The 25,885-nt window shown below is 43.8% G+C and overlaps 1 protein-coding gene and 1 long non-coding RNA gene across 2 annotated transcripts; one reads left to right on the top strand and one right to left on the bottom strand.

The window, feature by feature from the left end:
* The first annotated feature begins 532 nt into the window (after positions 1 to 532).
* Positions 533 to 993, top strand: LOC112590231 (uncharacterized). Its single transcript, XR_003114062.1, has 2 exons — positions 533 to 732; positions 837 to 993. It is a non-coding gene; the product is annotated as an uncharacterized LOC112590231 (long non-coding RNA).
* A 325-nt stretch (positions 994 to 1,318) lies between these two features.
* On the bottom strand, positions 1,319 to 15,550 carry FMRFaR (FMRFamide Receptor). The gene is made up of 5 exons (XM_011145974.3): positions 15,408 to 15,550; positions 14,533 to 14,980; positions 10,517 to 10,785; positions 10,236 to 10,425; positions 1,319 to 5,264 (listed from the first exon to the last, which is right to left on the bottom strand). The coding sequence occupies exons 2-5, from the start codon at positions 14,809 to 14,811 to the stop codon at positions 4,644 to 4,646; spliced, it is 1,359 nt and encodes a 452-aa protein (XP_011144276.1). The 5' UTR covers positions 14,812 to 14,980; positions 15,408 to 15,550; the 3' UTR covers positions 1,319 to 4,643.
* Positions 15,551 to 25,885: the final 10,335 nt, after the last annotated feature.

The raw sequence follows: 25,885 nt of genomic DNA, 5'->3' as shown, positions 1-25,885 counted from the left end.
TGTATTGATTATTAAGAGAAACGTGATGACTATATAAATTTCCCATATTACACGAAATGTTGATAAACATCGACGGTTACGCAGCGATTACATGATATTGTCAATATTTGTTAATTTCTACTAATGTTAATTTTAATTTATTGTATTCAATTCTGCACATTAGTAAATATTAAATAATAATGTGTTCTATATATATTTTAAATTACACGATTTTTAGAAAAAACTTAGAAAATAAAGATCTAACTCTAGATTGTTGTTGAGTTATACTATTATTTTATCTTTTATCAATAGAAAAGTTATATATTCGTAGTAGACTTCGATTAATAAAGAGAAGTTTCATTTAAATCATTAATCTAAATCCAAGATTTAAATCCGTCGAAATTTCTTCGATATATCGATATATAATAAATAACAGCTTTTTCCTAATATTACCACTAGGTGGCGCCAGGCAGCCTCTTATTAACGTATTTGTGAATTCAATAGACGGCTATTTTCTCAAAGTGTAGTTGTCAAAATCTCCGCTACGAACCGCCACCAAAACTACGTCTATTAGAGGAACGACAGAGACGTTTGAAGTGTCGTATCAATTTATAGCGATTCTACGTTATTTCGTGACTCTTCTAAGAGTTTTTAGTTTGATTTACCACTTACGAAAACATGGTTGAGGAAGAGCCAAAGCTGACAGGCTTGTCGAAGTATTTCAATAGTATTACCGACCGTGGCCGAAGAAATGTGAGTATTATAACCTCTAAGTCATCGTGAGCAACGATGTTCGAATTCTCAGAACATTTTTGTACTTATCTCATATATCTTAAAATATGTATTTACTTTTACAGGTATCAGTGGCCACGCTTAGTTCGGTCGCATTGATCGCCCTATACTTGTACTTGAAGCCGAAGAAACAAAAAGTAAAAGAAAATTGAACATATTACATAATGATATGTTGTGTAGTGCGATAAAATGACGATTCTTCGAATAAATATCTAAATGATATTTTCGAACAAATTCATTCTGTATGCCTGATAATTTTCATTATATATTTTTATTATCTTCGTAAATGATGGGCATTGCCATAAATGCCCATCAATGAAAGGTAGTACAGCATATGATGCAGTTGACGATTTCTATTCAGAGGGAAAAAATGGTCATTGAGAAAAATCTTCAAATTGCCAGCTATGTTGATAATTAAATAAAATATATGTTGTTCTAAGATATGTCGTATTACCTATTTTAATATATATATATATATATATATATATATATATATTATACACATATATGCATATATTGAAAATTAAATATATATTTTATTTTGTACTACTATTTATTATTGTACTTTATTCAAGGATTTAGAAAAGTACAGTAAGTCGACAGTCTTAAATATGGAATTGATTCTCTGTTATAAGGTTTCACTATACTATCCATGGCTCACTACGCTGAATACTGAGTACATATAAGAGTGATAGTTGTGTTTCATCACAAGGAAGTTAAGTTATTTGCTTGGTAGTGTTTGTGTGTTGGCTTAAATTTATTTTATATACAATAAAATTTATTTAAAGCACATTTGAATGGAAAAGAGGTACATTTACATAGGTGGTGAAATATATTTCTCTAGCTATCTTCAATTAAATTAGATCTCTATTAATTTATGAGGAACGGATTTGTACGATATGCTTTGACAGCGATGGAATAGAGATGTTGGCTGGAATGAAGTCCTAATTCTGAAAATATTCTGCTACATTAAAAAAGACTAAAACTTAACTAAGACTTGCAAACAACTTACCTCAATTCTTATTTACAGATTGTGTCTATTTTTTGGCTAAATAGATCTAAACAGAAAGTTGGGGAATATTTAATAAGTATTTCATTTCAAAGTTTAGAGAGAGAATTCTACGGAATAGATGTTTGCTGATTCTTTTTGCTTTATCTATTTCCCGCAATATAAAAAAAGGGTCAAAAGTAATCGAATTAGCGCCTTTTTTCCCAGCCATTGATTATTATTAATTGATGATTCCTAAATTGTATTTACAAGTATATCGAGATAGCGGTAAGATATGACAGACAGCGCGTTCACGAGATGGTAGAATCGCACATTATATACAGATCGTCATTGTCATATTAAGTATATGAATATATTTACTGGATCGATAGAAATTCCATGACTAGAATGGTGAATCTCTTGTCGTATAGCTACGAGAGCGTTTTGTTTCCCTCTGTACTTAAATTTGATTTCTCCTTCGTTTCTTTCGTTAGCAAGAATATCTTTATATCGGAGAAAATCGTAAAGATAAATCATAATATCTTACAATTATCTTGGATTATGATACAAACGCCGGATCGGAGCTTTGCTTCTAGTTTCGCGTTGTCGCAGTAATCCCTCAGTAGGGAGCGTTATACAAGCTATAAATAAATAATTGTCGCAATAAGAGAAAAGATGTATTTAAAAGTCAATATAGTTTCCGACATGAGAGTATCGGTAATATAAGGAGATAGAAATATATTTACAATCCTTAGATTAATGCCTAGCTATTAAATAATTTTCTTTCCTTTTTAATATACATATACATTTTTTTAATATATACTCAGTTGCTCGCGTATGGGTGAGAACGTTGTCTGTTCGGTGCGGGTATTACATGCTATTCGTGATATATTCGATACATTTTACATTTATATTTCGAGAGCACATCGAGGATAATAATACCTACGTTCCATTTCATTATGCAATTTATATAGTTTTCCTTTTCGAATTTATATTTCTAGATAAAAGGAGATATATGTACAATGTCGATCTCTTCGAGTCTACGAACCAAAATTTAGAAAAATACGTCGATAATAACTAATTGGATTTTTGTCTGAGCATGAAATTATGTTGAAAAATTTGTCAACGGACATCTCGAAGATAATACCGACATCCTTTACATCATCCGGAAGTTCGTTATTCGCATAGTTGCGCGATCACACACAGCACTCAATTGTTGGCTAATGAATATTGCTCCGAGCTTCACGGAGCGAGAATCGGAGAAGGTAGGAGGGGACTTCCGTCCTTTACAGCCGAGATGGAAGTCCTCTCGAGGGAATGTCGCGCCTTTCGTTCTTGTACTTTTGACTTGGACGAAATCCGATTTATTTTCTCGGGAGAACTAAGTACGTGACCGACTCGATCTCCCTGCAGAAGTTCGCGAAACCTCTCCGCTTCGTTCTGAGTTAGCGGATTCCCTCTTAACTTCTCCTTTGTGCAACACTTTCCTCGCGAAGCGGAGCTTCCGATCGTGAAAGCACTTTGTTAACCTGCACTTTGTTTACAGTGTACATATATATATATATATATATATAATTTCTTTATCTCAACATGCACCCATGCGTGAGTCTTGGATCCTTTGTTTGCGAGAATGTGGAAGAGGATATAGGTTGCGAGAAACGAAGAGAGCTTTGATCAATGGAAAAAGCTCTCGAAAGACGCGGCAGAGCTTATTCTATTGACACCAGTCTTTTATCACGAAGAAAGGAAGTTTTCTATTGCTTAAACCTATCGAATCAGCAATTAGCGTAATTCTGACAATCAAACAGAACTCCCCATTCGGCGGACGAGGGAGTTCAAGACGCGACATCAAGATCTCAGCAGCGATGTCTCCTCACACAACGTTTAAAACTGGATCGTCCCAAGGCGAGCGGGGAACTTCCGCTCGAAAGATTATCGCTGCAGGAGACGCAGAGTTACTCGGTCCTCCTATAAGATGGTCTTTCACGGTACCGAACCTACAAGAGATATTACCCTTAACGACCCATTTTCTTATATCGAAGTCGCGCTATCCCGTGGGATTACAGCGTCCGAGCACGAGAGGGTGGATTGGTTCGAGCTTCTCCCGGGGGAACAATAATATCCGCTGTCCACCGCGGCGCGAAATCGCCCTCGTCCTCTTTCTACTATCCATTCCTATCCTATCCTGATTAGTGGACATTTCATTGAGGCTGCTATAAGAGAGTTCTCCAGGACGAAGGATATACACGGAGAAAGTCAATATAGAACGTACTATACAACGCCGTTCTTCGTCTTCCACCTGCTCCACCCTGCGGATCTGTTCTTGACAGCCGATACTAGGATTCTTGGCAGGACTCTTGCTTGAGTAATGAAAATAAGGAACGTCCACACGTCAGTCGTCCACCGTGTGGCGTGGAATGGTCCATCTCTCGCCTGCGCTGCTCGACCCGACCAGACGACGTCTCGATAGGAATCCCGGTTGGACGATGAATCCAAGAAGAAACATCGAACTACGACGGCCCGCGACGGACATTTTCCATCGTCGTTACGCTTATATTACCCACTTCAGCAACATCTCCGGATGGATCGCTCGTCGAGAAACGCAAGATCAAGAACGCGAGAAACGACGTTATCCGCAGGATACAACATAGGTCTGTCGTTTTCCTCCTCATCTCGCGATTCTTCGACTGATAAGGAAGCCGATCGAAACACTTGGCTGACATCTTCTAGAAGGATGAATGTCTGGAACGATAACAGCTATCGCGTCGAGTTACCCTTCTGCTTCACCATCTTCAATCGATCCAAGGAAAACAACATTTGACCGGAGCGCCCTACTGACCAACTTCTGATTGGATAACGACATAAATGGAACAGTCAGTCCTCGCTACAGCGTGGAGTCGTCGTTCTCCTTTTTGCTGTTCCAGCCGTTCTGGCCGCTCGACGCCCTGGACATCTGACTGGGACTTCTCGCTGGGCTCTTTGTCGGATAATAAACGCAGGGCCCGGAACTGGCCGGTCTGGAAAGCTTGATGCTTTGCCTGGTGCTGCCGTTGGAAACGTGGACGTTACCATGGATCAAGTTGTTGTTTCGATTGATGGTGTTACTACGGTTGAGATGACCGAGTTGCCTGACCGAGTTCCTCAGCTCGATATTGGTCGTGTTGGTGACGATGGACTCATCGTATGTCTGGAACTCCGGACTGTCTCGGTTAGGACCGTGCAGCCGCGCCGAGCAAAAGAGCTTAAGAAACGTCCTCTTGAACTTGCGACCGAAGATCACATAGATGATAAAGTTGATGCTGCTGTTGATGGTCACCAGGAGATTGCCGATCTGTACCATCCATCGCGGCGGGTCCTCGATGAACGTCTCGTGGATATTCGAGGCCAACGGCAGGATGTTGCAAATCAGGAAGACCACCACCACGCACAGTAGCATCGTCGCCAGGCCGATCTCGCGGCGCTGGTGACGCGACAGTTGCTGCAGGTCCTTGTTCGCTTTCCTGACCTGCGGATCAATGAAGAGAAAACGGTATTGTAACGAACGTAATATTTTTTTAATTCTCCGCGAATTTTTTCCTCGGGGGAGAAGTACAGAAACAATATATAATTGTATATTAATTTAATAATATTTTTATATCATTTTACTATTATTAATTATATATTAGTTTGATTACATACGTTACTTTTCGCGATTCCACTCATTCATAATGGTGAGAAAAAAGCGCAATATTATATTAATTAGCACAATTATATATTAATTTAGTCAAGTTGTGTATTCTCTATACGAGACATTTTTTTCCCAAAGGATACACGTCGCGGTTCATTCAAGTAATTCTATAGTTGTTTGTTTTAGCAATTGTTATGTCGCTTGTTCGTTGGGGGCATAATGTGAAATGTCGCCTTGGGAAAGAGAGAAAGTTCCATAAAGGTTTAATTACCCGGAAAGTTACCTTAAAAAAAAAGCACGAGTTTAATGAGTGTGCGCGAGTTCGAGAAAATCCAGTACTATTTATTTTCTCAATGTCAGCTCTGTAATTTAAAATACTGTTCGTATAAAATCCGCAATTGCGGCTTACGTTCTTTCGCTCTTTCCGAGCATGTCCAAGATCTGCAAGGACGTAATTAAAAATATTTCACGTCGGACTCTAAATCTCATGTGGCACGGTTTTCCGGTGCTGCGGAATCGGATGCCGTATACGCGAAGTAGAAAGAAACGTTTCGGGTCAGACGCGGTGGGGAAAAAAAATTAGCGCGAGAAGACACCTTTCTGCCTGGCCAATGTTAACTGAATCATTCGCCTTGAGATTTTTTATTTGCAAATTCTGTTTTTTCGAGTTCTCTAGCGCCAACTCTTTCTTTCGAAAGATTCGCAAGCTGATACACAAGCTATTCCCAACAAGTTTCCTACATGCCGAAGACGAGAAATCACCATCGTCGTGATCCATCTATCTATTCACTCCACGTGCTTTCAAGTTACCTAAGTGATCACAATATTACTTAAAAGACGAATGCTTTATCGTCACCGGGCGAAGCTCACCGACGCTTTGCGAGAGAAATATATATTTAATAAGTGCCAGGGGTATTCTAACAAGAATTATGATAGCCACAATTTACACAATTTACACATTCCGCGAGATGAATAACGCGGAAACTGCCGCGTTATAAGATTTACGAAATCCTAGGACACAGAGATGCGTCTCTCCCGACGGACCGTTACCGTTCGGCCATTATGACACGCCGGCGACGTAAAAAAGCCGGGCGTAAAAAGCTATTTAAACAGTATAGAAGGGAGAGGGAGATCGATCGCCGTGTCTCAGAGGAAAAATTCCGCGACTAATTACAGGCTCGATGACGGAGGGTTAATATTAAATGAGCAAGGAAAGGAAGGATTCACGACGGCGTACAGAGCCGGCGCGTCTCGAGGAGCGAGGAAGTCGTCGGGAAGAAGGAAGTTCGTCGAGGACCGACGGAGAGGATCTCCGGCGTGTCGACATCACGACCCTCGGACAGCTCCCCCGGCGCAATGGCGGCCAACGGCAACGACTCCCTGGACACATCGAAAAGCCGCCGGCTTCGCAGCGAACCGCGCGTATTATTTCGGCGGGAACTCCACGCGAGAGAGAACTACGCGGTGATTGCCGTGCTACGACCGATCCGCTTCTCCGTCGGATTTACGATCGTTCTTCAGCGAAACCGTATCCCCCGTGCGGCTGAGTCTGGCTGGCGGATGATGATGATGCTCTTCGCGCCGGGAACGAAATGGTCTCCGGTGAAGGAGGAGCAGCAGGCGAGAGGTGGAGAAGTCGTCGGTGAATTTTTAGCGCTTGCTAAACACGCTTGCATTCTACTCCGACCGACGCATCCGCGTCGTTTGGAAGCGCGCGAGAGAACACCGAATAAATGCCAGACAATCTGGAATATTTCACTATCGAGCGATATCGCGGCGCAGCGAAGGAGACGTTCGCCTGCGAGAAGGATCACAGACGATATATTCTCCTTTTCTCCTCCTCGCCCTTTGGAGTTTTATTTTACACACACGGAGGAAAAGATCGGCTGGATTTATGCGACAAAGTTTACGAACGAAACACGTTCCGGTGAAAGGAGGCAGGGTTTTACGAACCAGATTCGGTCAAACGTGTTTGATTCAAGCGATTCTATTTCTCCGTGTATTCTACACAACGAAAGGAGGATAAAAGAGCGCGAAGTACGGAATAATCGCGAGGATAATTGCGAGGGTAACTACAACGTTGCGGCAGAGTCCCTGGAGCCTGACAATGGCACCGAGGGTGTCTTCAGGAAAACGCAGCTGGCGAATGAAGATTGATACGACATGACGGAAGATCGAAGACATGATTTATGAAACAATGGATCGGAAATTCACAATTTTAAGCTCCCTTCCTGTCCCTATTATATTCGTCTCAATTTGCTGATTACTTCTTGTTTTTCCATCTCTTCAACGGGACCTGCTCTGCCTTCCGACTTCACAACTTCGGTTTCCGAAGCGCGGCAGCGAGTTCCGTCACTAAAACAATTACGAGGACGCGAGCTGGCAGGGCTAATTATTATTAAGACTCGCGTCGCGCGGACAGATTATTATGCACGCCGCGTGTCGCTGAATTGCCGCGCGTTATCTCGGGTTACCGCATCCGGTTCAGTTGCTACGCTCTCTTCGAGGTACGCGCGGCAGATTATTAATAGAATTATTATACTCGCCCTCTAGTACACGTACACACACACACACACACACACACACACACACACACACACACACACACACACACACACACACACCGTGTCTCGAGACGAAAGGCGAATCGCAACTAGCACGAGTACATTACGTATATCAAAGTACAGCGAACGTCCTGAACTTCAGCGCATGTGGCTTCAACCTTTTGTCCGCCCACGTATACTGAAGAGTCATATTTTTAGACTTTTATGTCGTCTCCTTCTCGCGATGAACTTTCGTCCCACGAATGGCGTGGAGAATTCACCGCACAGAAAATTGAACAGCTCGTTGAGATCAGTTGTTGAAGATCAATTACGGCGAACATTATTTGAGGGAACAGAGTCAGTCCAGTGACGCGTGTCGTAAATCGACAGTCTACGCGTCGTTGAAGAATTCAGTTACTCATGCTAGGATCGCGAGCTCTTTGATATTATTTTCATTCCAACCTTCCCGCGGATTTTCTCTACGTTCCGAATAAAGACGCGAAAAGTGCATTCGCTCCATTTTACACGCGCGCAAAACGCTACGAAGTTTCGGCCGCGTGGGCTTTCGCGTGGTAAGAATTTCAAGTCGAGATTAGAGAAGACGGTATACCAAAGAGAGCCTCTCTTTCTCCGTTCGCTCCACATGAATATTCTCATTCGAGTCTGTTCGCGCGTTCGCCTTCATTTCGTGTTCTGATCCGCTCGCATAAAGTCATCGGAAGTTATACCCCGAAGAATACCCTCCCGCCGAAAACCGACGCCCTGATCCCGGAATTAAGGACGGAGTTCGCGGACTCTGAAGTTTCGCGATAAGGGAAAGCCGAACGAAATTGTTGTCCTGCGACATCTCGCCGTCTTTGTAATTTCAGACCTTCCTGGAATATAAATAATTCGATTTATATACACATACACATATACGTGTATACGATCTATTTTGGGTGACTCGCGACCGAATCCTGACGGCCCGATGACGGAGGTATTCGGAGTCCAGAGGTATCCGGATCTTCACGTGATATAATTCAGATTATCGCGCGCGCATCATCTCCCGCGAGAGATAACGCGATCGTAACTCGGGGAAAATTATCCGCGGGGCTTCGCGTTAATGTTCAGCGAACTAATGGCAGCGTTAATTTCTCTTTCTCTTCTCGCAGGATCTTCTGAATCGTGTGCGAGAGAAGAGGCAGGGCAGGGAGATGGGACGCGCGGGGACACGTTATTACATCCGCTACGTGCATTGTCTCGAATTATTTATATCACCAATTTCAATATTTCATTTAGCGCGGCAATTGTTTTGCGACGTTTCATTAGCGCGTCAGCTTTTGCCTCACGAGTGTCTCGCGCTATATTATTCCGCGTTGCTGCGGGGGGATGATATTGCCCGCGTCTGCAGCTGTAAGTCGGCACGTGCGGGGGTGGCGGTCCGTGAATTTCGCCGCCCCGTACTACGTTGCCGTACGTGCTCGGCCCGCGAAATTCGGCCGCGCGTCTGGCCGCTTCCGGACACACGCGGAACGGACTTATACACTCCGGCGAAGCTTTATTGGCTTGGCCGTCTTATTATTCGTATTTTACGTCGCGCTCTATCGACGAGTCGTAACGCACGCCGGTCTTATTGCGGTACATCGGTTTTATCGCGGCTTATTGCGACGTCCCCCCTAGAAAGAAGTTTTAATAAAACAGACCAGTCGCCGGGGAAAATGTTGGCCGGCTCTGCCGGCTGAGCTGTGAGCGGCACGTTGCTCGATATTTCGCGTTCGACCAACCTTTCGCCTCGTGTCTCGTACTTGAGAGAAGCGCGTTATCGTTTTCCTCCCGCTCTTTTATCCCCTTCCGGCCCTGAGCTTCATCGGCCAGACGCTCGGTCGTTCGATTCGCAGTTTCGCGATAACAGGTGAGATCGTGCCCTCGCGATAACGACAATCGCGCCTCTTTGCGCTCTCCTGCTCCGTTTTAACGTTTACCATTAATTCAGGCAATTTAGATTTAAGATTAGTATGTCGAGAAAAAAGTTTGTGATTACAATTGTACAGTGGAATCGTCGAAATGAGGAAACCCGCATTCTTGCAGCAAGTGTCACCATGTTGTCATCGATAATAACTCTACATATATATTGCTACTATTATGATTTTAAGGTAAGGTCAACAAAAATACGTTTGACACCGGAAATGTAGTTATAACTTTTTAGCGAGCTCGACCATTCTTTCTCTCTCAGCGTGCACTACGAAATACGTGTGAAATCCATATAATTTCGCCGGCGGGCACTCACCCGTCGATAAATGGCCGTATTGAAGATCACCAGCGCGATGAACGGGAACATGTAGTACACGAAGAAATACAACCAGTGTATGTACAGGGTGACGTAATACTCGTTGCTCCTCATCTCGGTCGGCGTGATGCAGTACACAGTGACGTTGTACTTCCAATGTATCTCGACGTACACTTCGATTTCCCAGAACCTAAATCACGCGAAATACACGCGAAAATTTAATCTTGTTAGCCGGACGACCGGCGACAGCAAACGGCGTCGCGCCGCGGTATTACACTTACTTCGGTAAATTGTAGAGAAAGGCAAAGACCACTATAACCAACACCGCCACCTGCGCTCGTCCGTAAGTGCAAAACGATCTGGCTTTCAGCGGATGGCAGACCGCGATGTATCTCTCCACGGTCACCGTCAGCGTCAGGTACACCGTCACAATCTGCGCCATGCAGGAGAACGGGTACAGGAACTTGATAATCTTCGGGTAGACGATGAACTTGTAGTGGAACAGTAGACCCGTGTACGTGTAGATCGCCGGCAGTCCGTAGATCAGCATCTGCGAATGGATGCGTATCATGTAAGTGAAATCTCGCGATCCTCGCGATTTTTCGTCATTTTGCGACGTTGAAAGGTTGAAAGGTTGCATTCGTCGATGAAACGTTATTGCGTAAGGACGCCATGCCTGCGCAAATAATCGTGTTTGGTGAAAAAGAAATCGTCGGCGGAATAATTGCGCGGAAGATAATTTTTCGCGGGCAATCTGACGTCAAACTTGTGGTGCACACTGCATGCCTTGCCGTTATTTATTGTTTATAACAATTTGCACGATTTTTAGCCTTACGTACGCGCACATGATTTCAATACGGTTTCGACACTTTCCTCTCGACGCAGCTTAGAAGCGCCGTCGATAGAGTCCATTGAGTGCATCTAGCTTCTGGGAATTAATCACAGCTCTCTCTCTCTCTCTCTCTTTCTCTCTCTCTCTCTCAGACCATCGCGTAATTATAAAAGTTTATCGGGGTAGTATGTTTTCGCGTCGATCACTTGACGTCTTGTCGACGTGATTTCGCGCCATCCGTTGCCCGCGAAAAATCATCTTCCGCGCAGTATTTCCGCCGATAATTTTTTTGTTCACGAAACACGATTATTTGCAGACGCGTCCTTACGTAACGTTTCATCGACGAATGCACAAATAGCTGGTTAATGAAAGAACGCGGGATCAGAGAAGTTTACCGTATGATTAATTAATAACCGGGGTAGTTTACGTAACTCCTCGACAGGGTTAGCGCGGAATCCTGCGTATGGGCGCTTTGGGCCTCTCCGGCCCACTTTCGCCAGAGGCTTGCTTGTTTACCGACTCCGTCAATCTTGTTAATCTTGGATTTATTCACGAGTCCGGGAAGCCGCGCAACTGCACACTGGGACTTATTTACATAAGCTTGACGCGCGGCTCGCATCCCACATTATCCTGATGCACACATGCGCGACGCATTTTTGACGAGTTCATTTCTTTTTCCTCCCATCGCGAATTTACATCGCGAAGTTACGAGTTACGAGACTGAATTAAGAAAAAGCAATCTTGTGATGCTATTCACCGTCTGCGCACATGCAATTTTCTCTAACTCGACATATTTTAGAGACACGTTATCTCTCGTAAAATATTATCTCTAAATATCATCGTGTTTCTCAGTTTATAAGTTTCATTACGGTGGAATTTCTCTCACGGAGATTTGCTTTGCTCGGTTTATACTGTTATAACCGCGAACGTATATATTCTTCTGAAAAGAAAAAATTCCCAAGTTTAATAATAATAATCATACGAAACGTAAGAAGAGTGTTTCCTTGTTCGTTGACAACAAGCTTTTTCTCTCCGCGGTAATTCCAGTCTTGCGGGATCCGAGGGAATCGCATAAACCGTACGTATATACGAGATAAAAATATGAAAGCAGAGGCGAAACTATAAATTACACATTTAGAGAAATAACTTAAATTACAGGGGAAGTATAAAATGGAACGCCCGTGGCATACACCGCATTTATTTTAATAGAAAATACGGCTTTGCAAATCGTTGCAAATTTATCGCCGTGCAAAACGCAGGATTAAGAGCGATATTAAAACGAGAGGTCTGCACTTTATTACAGCAAGCGTCACGAGGCGCATTTGCTGATTTCTGCGCTCCTTTTTGTTTCCTCGTCTCTTCTTTCTTTCTTTCTTCCTCACTCGTTAATAAAGGAGCACGTGTATAAGGAGTATATATATATTCTAGTCGAGACAACCCCTAAATGAAAATCCATTGTTGCGCGCAACATGTTAATTAATTCTATGGGATCATGCTTGAATAATAAACGCGCAGTGAGCAATACACAGCTTTGAATTGCATTCTTTTAATCGCGTCTGGCGTATAAATGTATCTTACAAATGGTACGAATGTATCCGTTACTTTCCGGTTCGAATTCTGAGGGCAAGTTTTATGCGAATCGTTCGTAACATGTGCAGCGGAAGCTCGAAAGTTTGTAATCGTGGGTTCTCGGATTTCTCGTTGTTTCGTGTTTTTAATATTTAATATGAAATATGTGAAATGTATCCTCAAGAAACTTTTATAATTAAAAATTACTCTTGCAAATTAAAATTTTAATGAAGAATTTAAAACTGAAATGAAACGACAAATCGATTTTAGCGCGATTAGCGCGTATTTGCGACTCAATAAAAATTCTTATACATTCACTCTTATCGTGGTTCGAAATTATCAAATGTCTTCGAAAACATCGAAATATAATAAATCATCGGTTTTCTCGATTTCGTGCTTTTTCCCTTTTCAACGGCAGGTCATCCCGTATGTTTGGCTGAACGGGGCTGAATTCGCCGCGTGCAAAAAGCTGACTCGTATCACTTTCGGCATGAGTGCCCTTGATGTTTCAAAAGCGTCATTAATAAAAGCCGACCAACAATAACAAGGCGTCGCGATAAGCCCTACGAAAACGCAGTTCGATGGCTCGGAAACGCTACGAAGCGATGGATGTTTTTTCGAAAATTTTTATCTGGCTACGGTTCGCGCACAAGATTGATTGGCAAGTCGGGCACGACGACAGTAAACGCCGAATCATATCGGCAATTACGGGACATTCCGCGATCCCATCGAGATTGTTTCTGGTCGCAGATGCCAATTAAACGTTGATTTTCCGATCGGTGAATCGTACCTACCTCGTCGAACATTGCAGTTATTTACGCATCAGGCAGAGAAGTCGCATTTAAGAGGCCGCTTTTTCTAGGCTTTGCGTGAAATGCAAAGTAGATAGAAATTTCTGCATTATTAATATATGAAAATTCGTTGTTATATATGAAAACCGATTGGTAAGAAATAATTTGCATTGCCTTAGCTGCAAGTGAAAACTTCGTCGTGTATCCGTGAAAGAAAGATTATTTAATGTGCTTGAAAAAAGTGAAAAATGTATTTAACGAAAATATTGTTCACTATTTCTCCATTTAATAGTTTAACAAGCAGTAGAGTAAGTCAAGGTACGATGAAAAGTAATGAGATTAATATTTTATATGAGCATCAATTATTTCGCGTGCGAATTCAAGGAATTAATTTTAAAGAGAGCTCTCAAATTGAATATTAATACTTTGGTATATTATTTTTTTAAGTTGATTTTTTTACGATAAAGGCAAAAGATTGCTCGACCATATCAGACTGGATGCTCACTCTGATCGCTTCTTTTATATTAAATGCGCGATGTCTTGCTTCGCTTTGCAATGTATATTGCAAATAATATAATAATTTTAACTGGTATAAAAATCCAGTTCCCTTTCCTCTCTGCATAAGTAACTCATGAAAATACTTCCTCAGTTAAGCGGAACGCCGTGGCCCGTTTTTTCGCGTAACTTTGCAATTTCAAGTCAACGTATTGGGCAACGGCGCTTTAAATAAGCGAGCCGCCATTTACTGCGCTCATTATTCATGCATTAGTCATATCAAAGTTACGTTTGCCCGCGGCGTGGGTTTCTTAATCGCTCTCTTTTTCCCCGCTCTACTACATAGTTCCCGTGTGCCCGCCTTTTGGATGAAAAGAATAGAAGAACAGTATGTGAGAAACAGCTAAAGAATGGAAGAATAGAATTAGAGAGAACGTTGATCTTCTTGCACAATCTGCGGCATGTATTCAAGCAACGTGAAATAAAGCGATAAGAAATGCCAATGTAAATTCTTATCGAATTCGAATTTCTTGAGAAAGAAGGAAAACCACCACCACGTGGAGAAATATACAGGAAGAAAATAGAGATGCACAAAGGATAACAAGCTTACTGCGACGATGATCAGCACAGTATCGCATCTGGCCAGTCCGATCAGCAGATAATTGATGGACGATTTCATCTGCGGCCGCGACAGGATAATCATCGAGATCGTGTTGCCGAGGATCCCGAAGAGACCTATCAGGTTGATGAGCACGCCGTAGATAATGAAGTCGGACAGGCCGTATGTGTTGACCTCCTGATCGCACTCGTATGGGCTGTCGTTGCCGATGGATCTGCCAGCATTGTAGTAACCGGGAATGATTGTGGTCGTCGTCGAGTTCATTTCCATCGTTCAGCCTTACGATTCGTCCACCGCTTCGTCCCGATTGCGCTTCCCTTCTTCTCCGCCGTCTCTTCACGTTACCATTTTCACCGAACTCTGCTTGTTTATTCCTTCCTCCTGTCTGCCTGCCTGTTTGCTAATTTGATCCAGTCTTTGCGTTCTTCAGGTTCTGCAACTGGAAATAATGTCTGTTGTAAATTAGTTATTCCTTCGTTATCGCATTTGCATGGAACCTCTTCGTTAATACTTGTCAGAACTTCATTTCTTCGGTCGTTTTTAATAGACGTCATATATAAACAATAATACATATGCCAGTATGATCAGCAGCTACTTAAGGTCTTTATGAAAAATTAATGTCAGAAAGCTGAAAACTTTTATTTTACATTCAGAGTTGTTAGTCGCACAAAAAATTTTCAGCAAAGACTTTTCGTGTAGACGCTGGCCGATGAAGCGGTCGATATTTGATTTTAAGGGTTAGTGCCACGTGTTTCAAACTTATAGACTCTCTCAATTGTCTTTTCGTTCGACATTAAAGTTGACAGACTTTCTTTCCCGGGAGAATGGATGCGCGTTTCGAGACATAAAGACTGTCTTTCTCTTACCTTTGTTATCAGATATCCTGGCGACTCGAACTTGCGTTGTCTCTCGAAGCTGGAAGATCTTCGGGTTCAGGTAGCATAACGTCGTTCTTTCGTCGTTCGATTTCTCTCTCTCTCTCTCTCTCTCTCTCTCTCTCTCTCTCTCTCTCTCTCTCTCTCTCTCTCTCTCTCTCTCTCTCTCTCTCTCTCTCTCTCTCTCTCTCTCTCTCTCTCTCTCTCTCTCTCTCTCTCTCTCTCTCTCTCTCTCTCTCTCTCTCTCTCTCTCTCTCCCTCTCTCTCTCTCTCTACATTATCGTCGATCGCTTCTCAGATCACCTCGGTCGTTTTCACGTCTTCGAGAGTTTCGCGTAGATGCTTTTACGATGTATCGCGGTTTTACGACAAACCGCGAATCGCTTTGCCATCCGACTCTCCGGATCTCGACGTAGTGGCCTCGGCGGGAGTTTGTAAGCTGAAAGGAAGAGGTGCGTTTGCTATCTCATCCTCATAAATCAGAGACGAACCTGTGTTTACTCTTTAAATGTGAATAAAGAGAGCACCGTTTCGCTCCCGCATCTATGTGAATTGCAAATTTTTCAACGACAACATTTGAAACGTGAGAGAGAACTCTCCGGTTTTCAACATTTTTTCATAGAAATAAATATGACGAAAAATTTCTCTCAGAGCATAAACCAAGATAAACAAGTTACAAAATGTTCCTGCTTTTTCCTTTCCTTTATCAGAAGGTGTTATTCCCACGTTCATGAGGCGATTTTCTCGGTATCCTACACATTCACACACGCATGCATTTTCCGCCAGCGGGAAATGTTTTGAAAATATCTAGATGGGGGGCGTCATAGTTCCTCGTACGTCATATTATTATTTTTATTTTATACATATGTATGTGTCGGAGTCATGTCTGTCGCGACCGTTCGTTGTTATTATTCAATTTAAAGTTTCAACAAGCAGAAGGCGGGGTAGACGCATTGTTGACCGGTTCATCGAGCTGGTCATGACAACCGACAATGGGCGTGTCGTTACATGACTATTAATCGCAACGTTTACATTCTACCTCTCGGGGGCGCCGAACTTGATCGCAAATAAACAGCGTGTCGCTGGCGTGTCGCGATGGAAAGTCATTAGAGGTCTCTCGCGCCGTTCAGTGTCGGGAATCGCGGTGTGTGCGTGCGCGAGTGCGCGCGGAAACGCGCGCGTTCGTCAATTAACCGAAGCCCGGGGAAATGTACATTTTCACGCGCAGAGAAATTCCGACGTGTGATGTAGCGCGGCTTGATTTATCGATCGGATCACGAGCCCGCCTTCGTTCGAACTTGCCAGATGTCTTCGAGTTGATTGCAACATCGTTGGTACGTAAACCTTGAACTCGTTCATCTTCCTGTACGATTAAGTTAGGTTAGGCTAGGTTAGGTTTCGAAGTTCTCGAACCGTCGCGCCGTGTCGACTTCTGTCTGTATTTTACTACGATTTTCTATTAAGGTTGATGATATCAGAGAAGATCGTATTGACTCTCATTACCATTGCGCTTCGAAATGAAACGGTTCGAGATTCCTCTTCTCGTTCGCAAAGGCTACAAAGCTTTTTACATCATAATGACGATTGTCGTTTTATATTCGTGTTTCAGATCGAAACGGCGATTTTCCAAGGCTGTCGGCACTTTTTCACCGGCTTCCACCGGAAATATTAAAACGCAAGTACCATTGAAATCAATAATTAAAAGTGGGTTGTTTCGCAATTGATTAACATGAGAGAGACAACATCCCCTCTCTCTCTCTCTCTCTCTCTCTCTCTCTCTCTTTCTCTCTTTTTCTCGGTATTCTCACTGCCCGCCTACTTACTCACCTTCTCGTCTACCCCGGAATTATGCTCGAATTATTTTAACTGATTAAATTCAGCTTATAACAAATATTATTCTTTACCATGTAAATATTCGAATTATTCGACGGAACGGAAATAAAAGCGGACGAAAAGCTCGCTTTTCGCGAGCGGTCGTGCAACTTGCTTAAACGGGAAATAATTGTCGTTCGTTTCGCGCGAACACGATGTTCGTTCGTGTGATTTTAATGATGCAATTAGACGCTTGCTCGCGCGTCGCATTGCGCTGAATTGTTATTTTGTATGTTAGCGGTTGCATCTTTTGATATTCGCTAGGGCTAAGGTTACCCGGGGCGGTGAGAATCTCGTTTATGGTGTCACGACGACCGTGACAGATTCGATATAGGTTCCGCGCGCATAATCGCGCGACCCCGGCCCCGTGCCGCGCATATGCGCTTTGCGTATCGCACACGCATATGCGTATGCGTATACGCGCGTAAGGGCCTGTAAAGCGTAGCGCGGCGCTACAAGGGCGATTTGAACGTAGCCGTCGTGCGGTCACGGCTGGTCGCTTCACGTGCGACGTTCACATCTGTTTGTGGCAATTCTCCTCCATGTTCGCGCGACAGGTGTGTGTATCGATAATTGATACACTTGTCCCTGGCTTCCGCATCGGCGATCCCGCACGCTCCGTTACGCTCTTCCCCGCGCGCGTTCGCGGCCGTTCCAATTTGCACGACGCATTTCGCGCGCAGTTTGTCTGTGCGTCTGTGCAATCATTGCGCGCAAACAAGCGATTGCCTTTGTGATTTTCGACAATTAGAGGGCCGAGCAAGCGGAAGGTGATATATGTGTGGTTACGCGCGTGTTCTCTCTTTCTCTTTCTTCTTCTCTCTCTCTCTCTCTCTCTCTCTCTCTCTCTCTCTCTCTCTCTCTCTCTCTCTCTCTTTCTCTCTCTCTCTCTCCTTCCCTCTCCGCAAAAACTTGTTTTCTCAACGGACGAGAGCGTTATGCGCTTTTGTAGGATATACCACCGCTAATTAATATCGCATTAATGGCTTTGTTCGTAAAATAAACGAGATCAACAGGTATATGTGTACATTTCGTCATTCAAGAGATACATTCGTACGGGGAAGAAAAACTCTCTGCGGCTTGTAATACGTTCGAATTCGCGGCGTACAACCGCGCGGTAGATAATGGGCTTTGTACTCGGGATGATGAATTTAATTTCCGCGCAAATCGAGATGGTGAAGATCAAATCAGGTTAATTTGCGGAAACTACCCGTTCTGTGTGTGTGTGTGTGCGCGCGCGCGTGCGTTATACGTTTTCAGCATCGGAGATTTACAGCACTTGGAAAAACAAAGGGAGCTCCGATAAATACCTTCGGTCATGGAAACCGCAGCACGTTTCCGCTCTCCTGTCGCTTAAAAATTCCTGCGAAAGCGTCTTGCTCCGGGCGATCTATTCTCGCTGGTAAAATAGTCGATTTATTTTGGATCGACGCGCCGAGCGAGAGACTTGCGAGTGCAACTCCGCGAGAAAGTCTTGCATTTTTCACGTGGACTCGGGATAAGCACTCGATACTTTTTGATCTTGGCACGTGTCGGCGTTTAGAAACGACGACGACAACGACAACGACGACGACGACGACGACGACGACGACGACGACGACGACGACGACGACGACGACGACGACGACGACGACGACGACGACGGTGGCGGCTGGCCTCTTTGATAACCTTGCGTAATAGTGATATTTGCGCGCGTCGGAACAGAAATGCAAACACGCGAACGTACTTTGCACGAAACACGCGCGACGTGTGCATGCCAGAATAATCGTGTTGGTCGAGTGTCCGCCGGCGTTGCATGTGCAATCAGTGTTTGAGCTGTGAGACAGACGCTGCAAATCAAATGTTATAATTCACGGAGGAAGAACTCAATTCTAATAATAAATTCAATGTACCACGCGATGCGTGAGCCTCTCTGTGCGTATATCGTTTAATACAGTAACGATATTCGCCTGATTCATCCGCTCAAAATAGCGTGGCCCTTCTTCTTGATCACACACATACACACACACACATACAGAGAGAAGGAGAGAGTTTTTGTTGAATAGTATACTACACTGCGTCGCGTGACTGGAATGCATTCATGTTACAGTCCAAATTTATGTACCACAGCGATTTACCAGCGGTAGCAATTTGCTCGGATATCTTTTCAATTTTATAGTATAAAAATGTGCTGCACGTATCTGCAGGAATAATTCCCCACGTCAGCTTTGAATGTGACAGACGAGCTAATGCGGAACTCCGTCAAAAAATTTACGAGTCTTATCTTCCAAAACCAAGCTTTTTCTCCCGCAGTCTTGTTCGATGTTGCGCCTTTCAACGTTAATCTCACGGTTTTTCATACTTAGACGCGCAAGGAGAACGACACGCTTGCTGTTCGCAGGATTACTTCGAGTTTTGAGATTTGTCCTGATGCGATAACGATAACGACACAACGATAACGGCGCGCGTCGCGTTCCTCTCATGCAAATAATGTCGTGCTCCTCGAGGGGTGAATATTGCGAAGCGTCACACAATCAACGGGACATTTTGGAGGCATCGACACGAGCCGTTGGTAAAAAAGAAACAAGAAAAAGAAAGGAGAAAGAGAACATGCATGTATAATATGCCATTCTGCGCGAAAGATGTATTCGGGGAACACATTTTCTTATTGTTGCGCGGAAGCCTCTCGAGTAACTTTCTTTTGGATCATATCTTTGTCCTTCGAACTCTTTATTCTCCCCTCGTTCGGATCGTGCGTCGTCCTTTTGCGGGAAGTTTTTTTCGGCGGTTCTGGGACGCTCCTCGGGGCGCGATGGCACCGGAGAGTCATGATTTATACATGCGTGGCGGAAATTTACGCACGACTAATGCCGAAGGAAACCTACTCTTCTCGGGTCGACTTCGGATAATAAATTTACCCAAGTATTACATTTGTACCTCCAGAGGTACTTGCTGCTCCGTCGAGCTACTGTCCTAATTATTATTATTATCCTACTTATTATTATATTTATTATAGTTATTTATTATTATTATACTACTTATTATTATATTATTATAGTTATTTTAAAGAGTTCCAAACGCGTTGCTTGCTTGTCGAAGCTCCCCGAGGGAATCTCGTCAATTATTTCGCTCCAGTTTCCTCCAGCTCGCGATGATATTTAATAATTTCCGTTACGAAAGTATCGTCGTTAAAAGCGTTCGTCTGAGCACGTTCTGCCCCGAAGAACCGCCCTTGGAACACGCGCGACAGTCAAAATCATGAGAGAAGAGTTCGAAACGTGCGCGACGCGTCTCGGGAGGACGCGCTTGGGGGTGATTTACGAGGACCGGGCGTTAGCGCATAATGCATTCACCTGCAATTTGCGATTCGCAAGCGGCACATTTTTGCCCCGCTTGTCGCCTTCGTGTCGCAGATTAATTCGCGGCTTTATTACGGTGATTGCCGGCGCGCGTATCCTTCTCTTTCCTTCCCGCCCCGTTAACTGCGATCTTTATGTTCGTACACGGGAGAATTTTCGGACAAAAACACACGCTCCGCAGACAAAGGCGGCGATTTTTTTCGTTTCCGCAACGTGCGACGTAGTGTTTTCGTTTCTCTCTCTCTCTCTCTCTCTCTCTCTTTCTTTCCTTCGCTCTTTTCCTCTTTCTCCTACTTTTCCTCTGTGTTTTATTTTCACGTGAACGCGACACGCGCGCGTTCCATTTCCCTCTCTCTCTCTCTCTCTCTTTATCTCTCTTTCCCCGAAGAATTAAAAGTAATTAGTGTTGGCTTAAGGATAAGGATTAATAGTCACCTTCGCGTGCGCTCATGCGTTTACGCTCTCGCGAATAGTCGCGCGTTTATACGTTGTTTTCGTACTCATATCGAGGAAATATCCCGGGGAATTAGCGCACACCAAGTGGATATTTTTTTTATCGGGCGGGACTCCATTTCTAACAGTCGTACGCTGATAAATCTTTTTTTTCGCGGGAGAGGAGCATTTATTCGGGGCCGCTATGCACACACACGAGCCATTGTCGTAGGTGTGTGGACCGAGTGGACGGTAGACGTCTCCCACGGACCGTTAGTTACGCAAAAGCCCGGGGGATGGTATTTATACTGTTGCGTGAAACTATAGTCTATTAATATGTATAGAGCATTCGAAAAACACACCGGGACGCTTGTATTAATGACAGCCACCAAAAGAGTCGGAGCTAAGAAAAATGGAGTTGTCTCAGCGTCGAGACATTAATAGTTTTTCACGCTGTGAGCCAGTGAATATTGACTGCCCAGAGTCGCTGGAGATTTTTCTCGTTGCCGCTGCTGCATCGGGAATCTCGAATCGCACGAATCACCGCCGGTGATAGATAGCTCGGCCATCATACATTTTATCAGGGAGAAGAGAACGGACGAAAATATTGTAATTCCGCGAAGGTTTTTACTCCGTCGTTCCCACCAAGATACCTTGAAATTGAACGCCTCCGTCCTTTTGAAAGTGAGAAATAGACACTTTCGGCGCGATTGTATGCGGACGATTTGATCACATCGAATTAAGAGGCTCGATTTACACACAGCAGGCTGTGCATTCGCGATTCGACCACTACATATTGGGTGAGTGCGAAACTTTTAATAGGTTTCTCAAAGGTATCGTGACTGATCTAGTTTTGCGGCAGCGCTTATAGATATGTAGGTGTTCGATATGCCATTGGATATTAGAAAACAGTGGCGACTTTACTTGGTAGAATGAATAAAATGTTTTCGATAAAATTATTTAATTCATTTTTCTATCACGGAATCCACTCGAACTTTTGCACTCACCCAATACACACGTCGCGCGCAAATAAAGGGTTAAGTGACAAGATGTTGGAGACTCGCGGCGGATTGGCACGGACATACGTCGCTGAAACTTTTATTTATCAAGTGGGTCGCGCCGCGTTACGCTCAGTTTCGTTGCCCTCGCGAAGTGGAGCAGCCAGGAAATGAGATGGGATTAGCGTCGGTCGTAGGCAATAATGCCAAAGCGTGAACGGCGGCAGCTGCTGCTGCTGCTGCTGCTGCTACGCGACGCGACGCGTCGCGTCTCCACTCGCGGACACTAGAGGAGGCAGGGGAGAAAAAGGAGGAGGAGGAGGAGGAGGAGAGTTTTCGCAATCTTATTTCTACTTCGCTCATTTGCATAATTATACGTGCTCGCGTCGTAGAACCCGCATCCGCCTCACTCCGAAACGCCGCGCCGAAACGGTATCAATCTTGCTGTCACAAGGCGATCGCAATCGTCTTCGAATTACGGTCGCGTTGTTCCGCTACCGCCCGCTCTTCGGAAAGAAGAAACAAAGCTTACGGGAAAAAGTTTCGGTCGTTTCCAGCGACGAACGTGAGGCTAATAAAAGAGAGAGAAAAAAAGAAGGAAAAAGAGAAGTTGGTGTATTTTGGATTTTAAACAACACGGGACACGGATTAAATAACGTTTGGGACAAATTGACGAGTCATCAAACGCTCGTGTGTGTGTTTTAATTGCAAACGAACCTTAATCGGGAAAATAGAATCCAGTTAATTTAAATTTGAAGTTACTCAACTGAACAGCGTCATTTTCTCGCGGCAACTAGAAACAACTCGCAAGTGACGGAGTTAACTCGTCTACGCGCGGATATACTTTAATTATTTGCGTGGTCGGGTCATTAATCCTCGATTAGTCGTGTGAGAAGCAACCGCCCGCGACGTTAATTGCGCTCGATATAATTCCCTCGCCGGCCGATCTCTCTCGCGCCCGAGAATGTTTTAAATTCTTTTTATCCCCGCTGCTTTATTTATCGCCTACGAAACTGCCCTATGAAACGCGATATTTCATTTTGAGCGCTATTTTTTTTCTTCTTGCATAATCGCAGTAAAGCCGCTTAATTTAAAACAGCCTAACGTAATTTAACGTCGCTTGCAATGGACCGAACTTTATTGAATTTATTCAATACGTTCCCGTGAAAACCATGCTTTTGTCAAAAGCGATACGCATCAGAGTTTAATATTTTTAGGTACTGTTTCAATTTAAGTAATAAAAGTTATATTTTTTATGTCGCGCACTCTTTCGCCATTTTCTGTTGTTCCAATTACATTTAATTAATTACGACAAAGACGATGAATAAATATTCGCTCACTCGCTCGACGATGATATACGTTTTCGCGTTTTTCGAGCTGGCGACGCGTGAAATTATTTGATCGTTTACCGTAACTATACAGCCAGACACCTCGATCGCGACCGTATAAACAGTGAAATTATTTTCGGTGCGACGTTGTCGCATTCTCGCACTCATCGCGTTCTGTCATTCTTACGTATGACCTATTTCGGAGACAAATGACCATCCTTCCGAAGAATTCACGCGTCGTTACTCTTCTGCTCACGAATGTTTGTTCGTGGAATTTATTCACGCACGTTTTCTGTTAACGTCATCTTATCACGCCGTGATTACTGTTCGGCCGTATCATGTGTGCCGCTTTTGCGTCAGTGTTGTTGATCTCACGCATTCGTGGTTACGTCACGGAGCTTATTAATTTTGACACATCCTAAGAAGAAGAAAAAAGGAGACTTGGGGGGGTGCATACACACGCACACAGACACACATCGTCGAAACGCGGGATTTACAGAGTTCGTGATATTTCCAGTCGTCGGATATCTCGTTAAAGTGTCCCGACGGACGTCTCATGTTTGTTTTAATAAGTGTTAAATGCTCTCGCGCTCGAACGAATGTGTCGACGTAGTCGTAGATTCGGAAACCATATCTCGCGAGATTATAGTATCTCGAATCGATCTTCGCGGCGATCGCAACGACGACAGTCGCGTTATTTCTTCAAAAGAAGCGCAACAAAAATCTAAGATCCAACTTGTCACGGCACAGCAGTCGCTGGACTTCACCAATACTTTTTATTCAAGTTAACATCAATTACGCGAATTTATTGAACGCTTTGTACATATCATCTAGTGGGCGATGATGTACATTCATGCAGTTCGACGATATATATACCTCCGAACGAGTTAGTTTCTAAAATTCACGAAACCCGATATTTCGAATGCGCGTGTGCGATAAATCGCGAGTAATTTGTAAAACTCGCGAAGATAACCAGTAAACTATTTACGATCGTGCGAATTATTTTCGGCTTATCTCAAAATTGCACGCAGTGCGATTAACAGATAAATTATTATGTGATTAGTAGCCGTAAATTCACGGCAGAGTACTTCGACATGAAAAAGTACGAAAGTATCTGGCTATTCGACGACGATACGACACGGCGCAATTTTTTTCTTTTATTTTTTCCTTAATGAAAGCGGACGCGCTCGTAGAGGCGAGAAGTCTCAGATGGGAATTGGTTTTAGCATCTAGGCGGAAAGAGCCTATCGTCGGCTTGGTAAAATGGTCAGCTGTCGCTTTCGTTACTGGCAGTCCCTCTAAAAATACAAGTAGCCGCTCTCTACCGCGCGAGTCTTGCTCCTTCCCCTGCGTCGAGTCAACTATAGAAACTCCTTGGCTAATTTTAACGGCGGAATACTGTCCGCGCTTGTCCGAGTCTCGGGAACGTCGCGATCTTGAAGACCGCAATAGCAAAATGCGGAAGAACGCTCCCTCAAGTTCGAGATTTTCATCTTTACAGGAGAGCCGAGCTTGATCGTACGCCGCGATAGTCCGCGTTTTAAGTCTCAGACGAATTCCCTGTGTGTCTCTTTGCAGATGCACGAATATTTATGAATTTATAGGTAACCTTCGATATAGACTGTTACTGTCGACGACGAGTTTCGTGAACGGATGTGCGCGTGTACGTTACTTTGTTGCTTGGCACGTCCGATTACATCGAGAGGAGACAAACTTAATCAGTCGTGTCCACCAATGCGCAGCGACCGTTAAAATGCACCGCTCTGTTCTCTGCTTTTATCGAAATTTCGTCTCTGAACCTTGAGATATCCCTTATCCTGCGCTTAAAATATTACAATAGCGTCTAATAATTCAAAACTACGAAGTACGCGTATTCTCTTTTGATCCAGGCCATGACAGTTGGTATGTGTTGTTGAAAGCATTGCATCTCTTTCTCAGTATCTCAAACGCATCTATTAATTTCGCGAAATAGAGACGCGAGTTGATCTTGCCTCGGCTGTTGCGAGAGTCACGAACACGCCATTGGTTGTGTTCTCATCGCGGAAAAAGAGTCTCGTCTTTTACGGTAAAGGCAACACGGAAGCAAGCAAAAGATATGCGCGTTGCGACTGTGAGTACGGCAACAAAAGAAGTTCCGTAGGGGAACATCCTTTTGGTCTCTCGAGAAAAAGGCAGAGAGAGAGAGAGAAAGAGAGAGAGAGAGAGAGAGAGAGAGAGAGAGAGAGAGAGAGAGATAAGTTTGAATTATGTCATATTTATAAACATCAATTTTTCGATTTCCTGAACGCGCTCTTCGATTGTCGCACTGCGCGTCAGATATTTCTCATTCTTGCGTTTTTGCATTCTTCTAGCACATGCGGAATGCGCTCATTAAATGGTTTCATACGTGTATTCTTTCCTATTATATGCGCGTTGCCAAGAACGAGCGGCTTCTTAACTTGTGATTGAAGGTCATACAATTTTGTGCTTGAATCCTATGTGCTCGTTTCAGCGAGTTAACG

Source organism: Harpegnathos saltator, unplaced genomic scaffold, assembly GCF_003227715.2.
Source record: "Harpegnathos saltator strain DR-91 unplaced genomic scaffold, Hsal_v8.6 scaffold758, whole genome shotgun sequence".
Taxonomy (NCBI): Eukaryota; Metazoa; Arthropoda; class Insecta; order Hymenoptera; family Formicidae; genus Harpegnathos; species Harpegnathos saltator.
The sequence above is the reverse complement of the archived record's forward strand: the minus strand, read 5'-3'. Positions and strand labels throughout refer to the sequence as shown.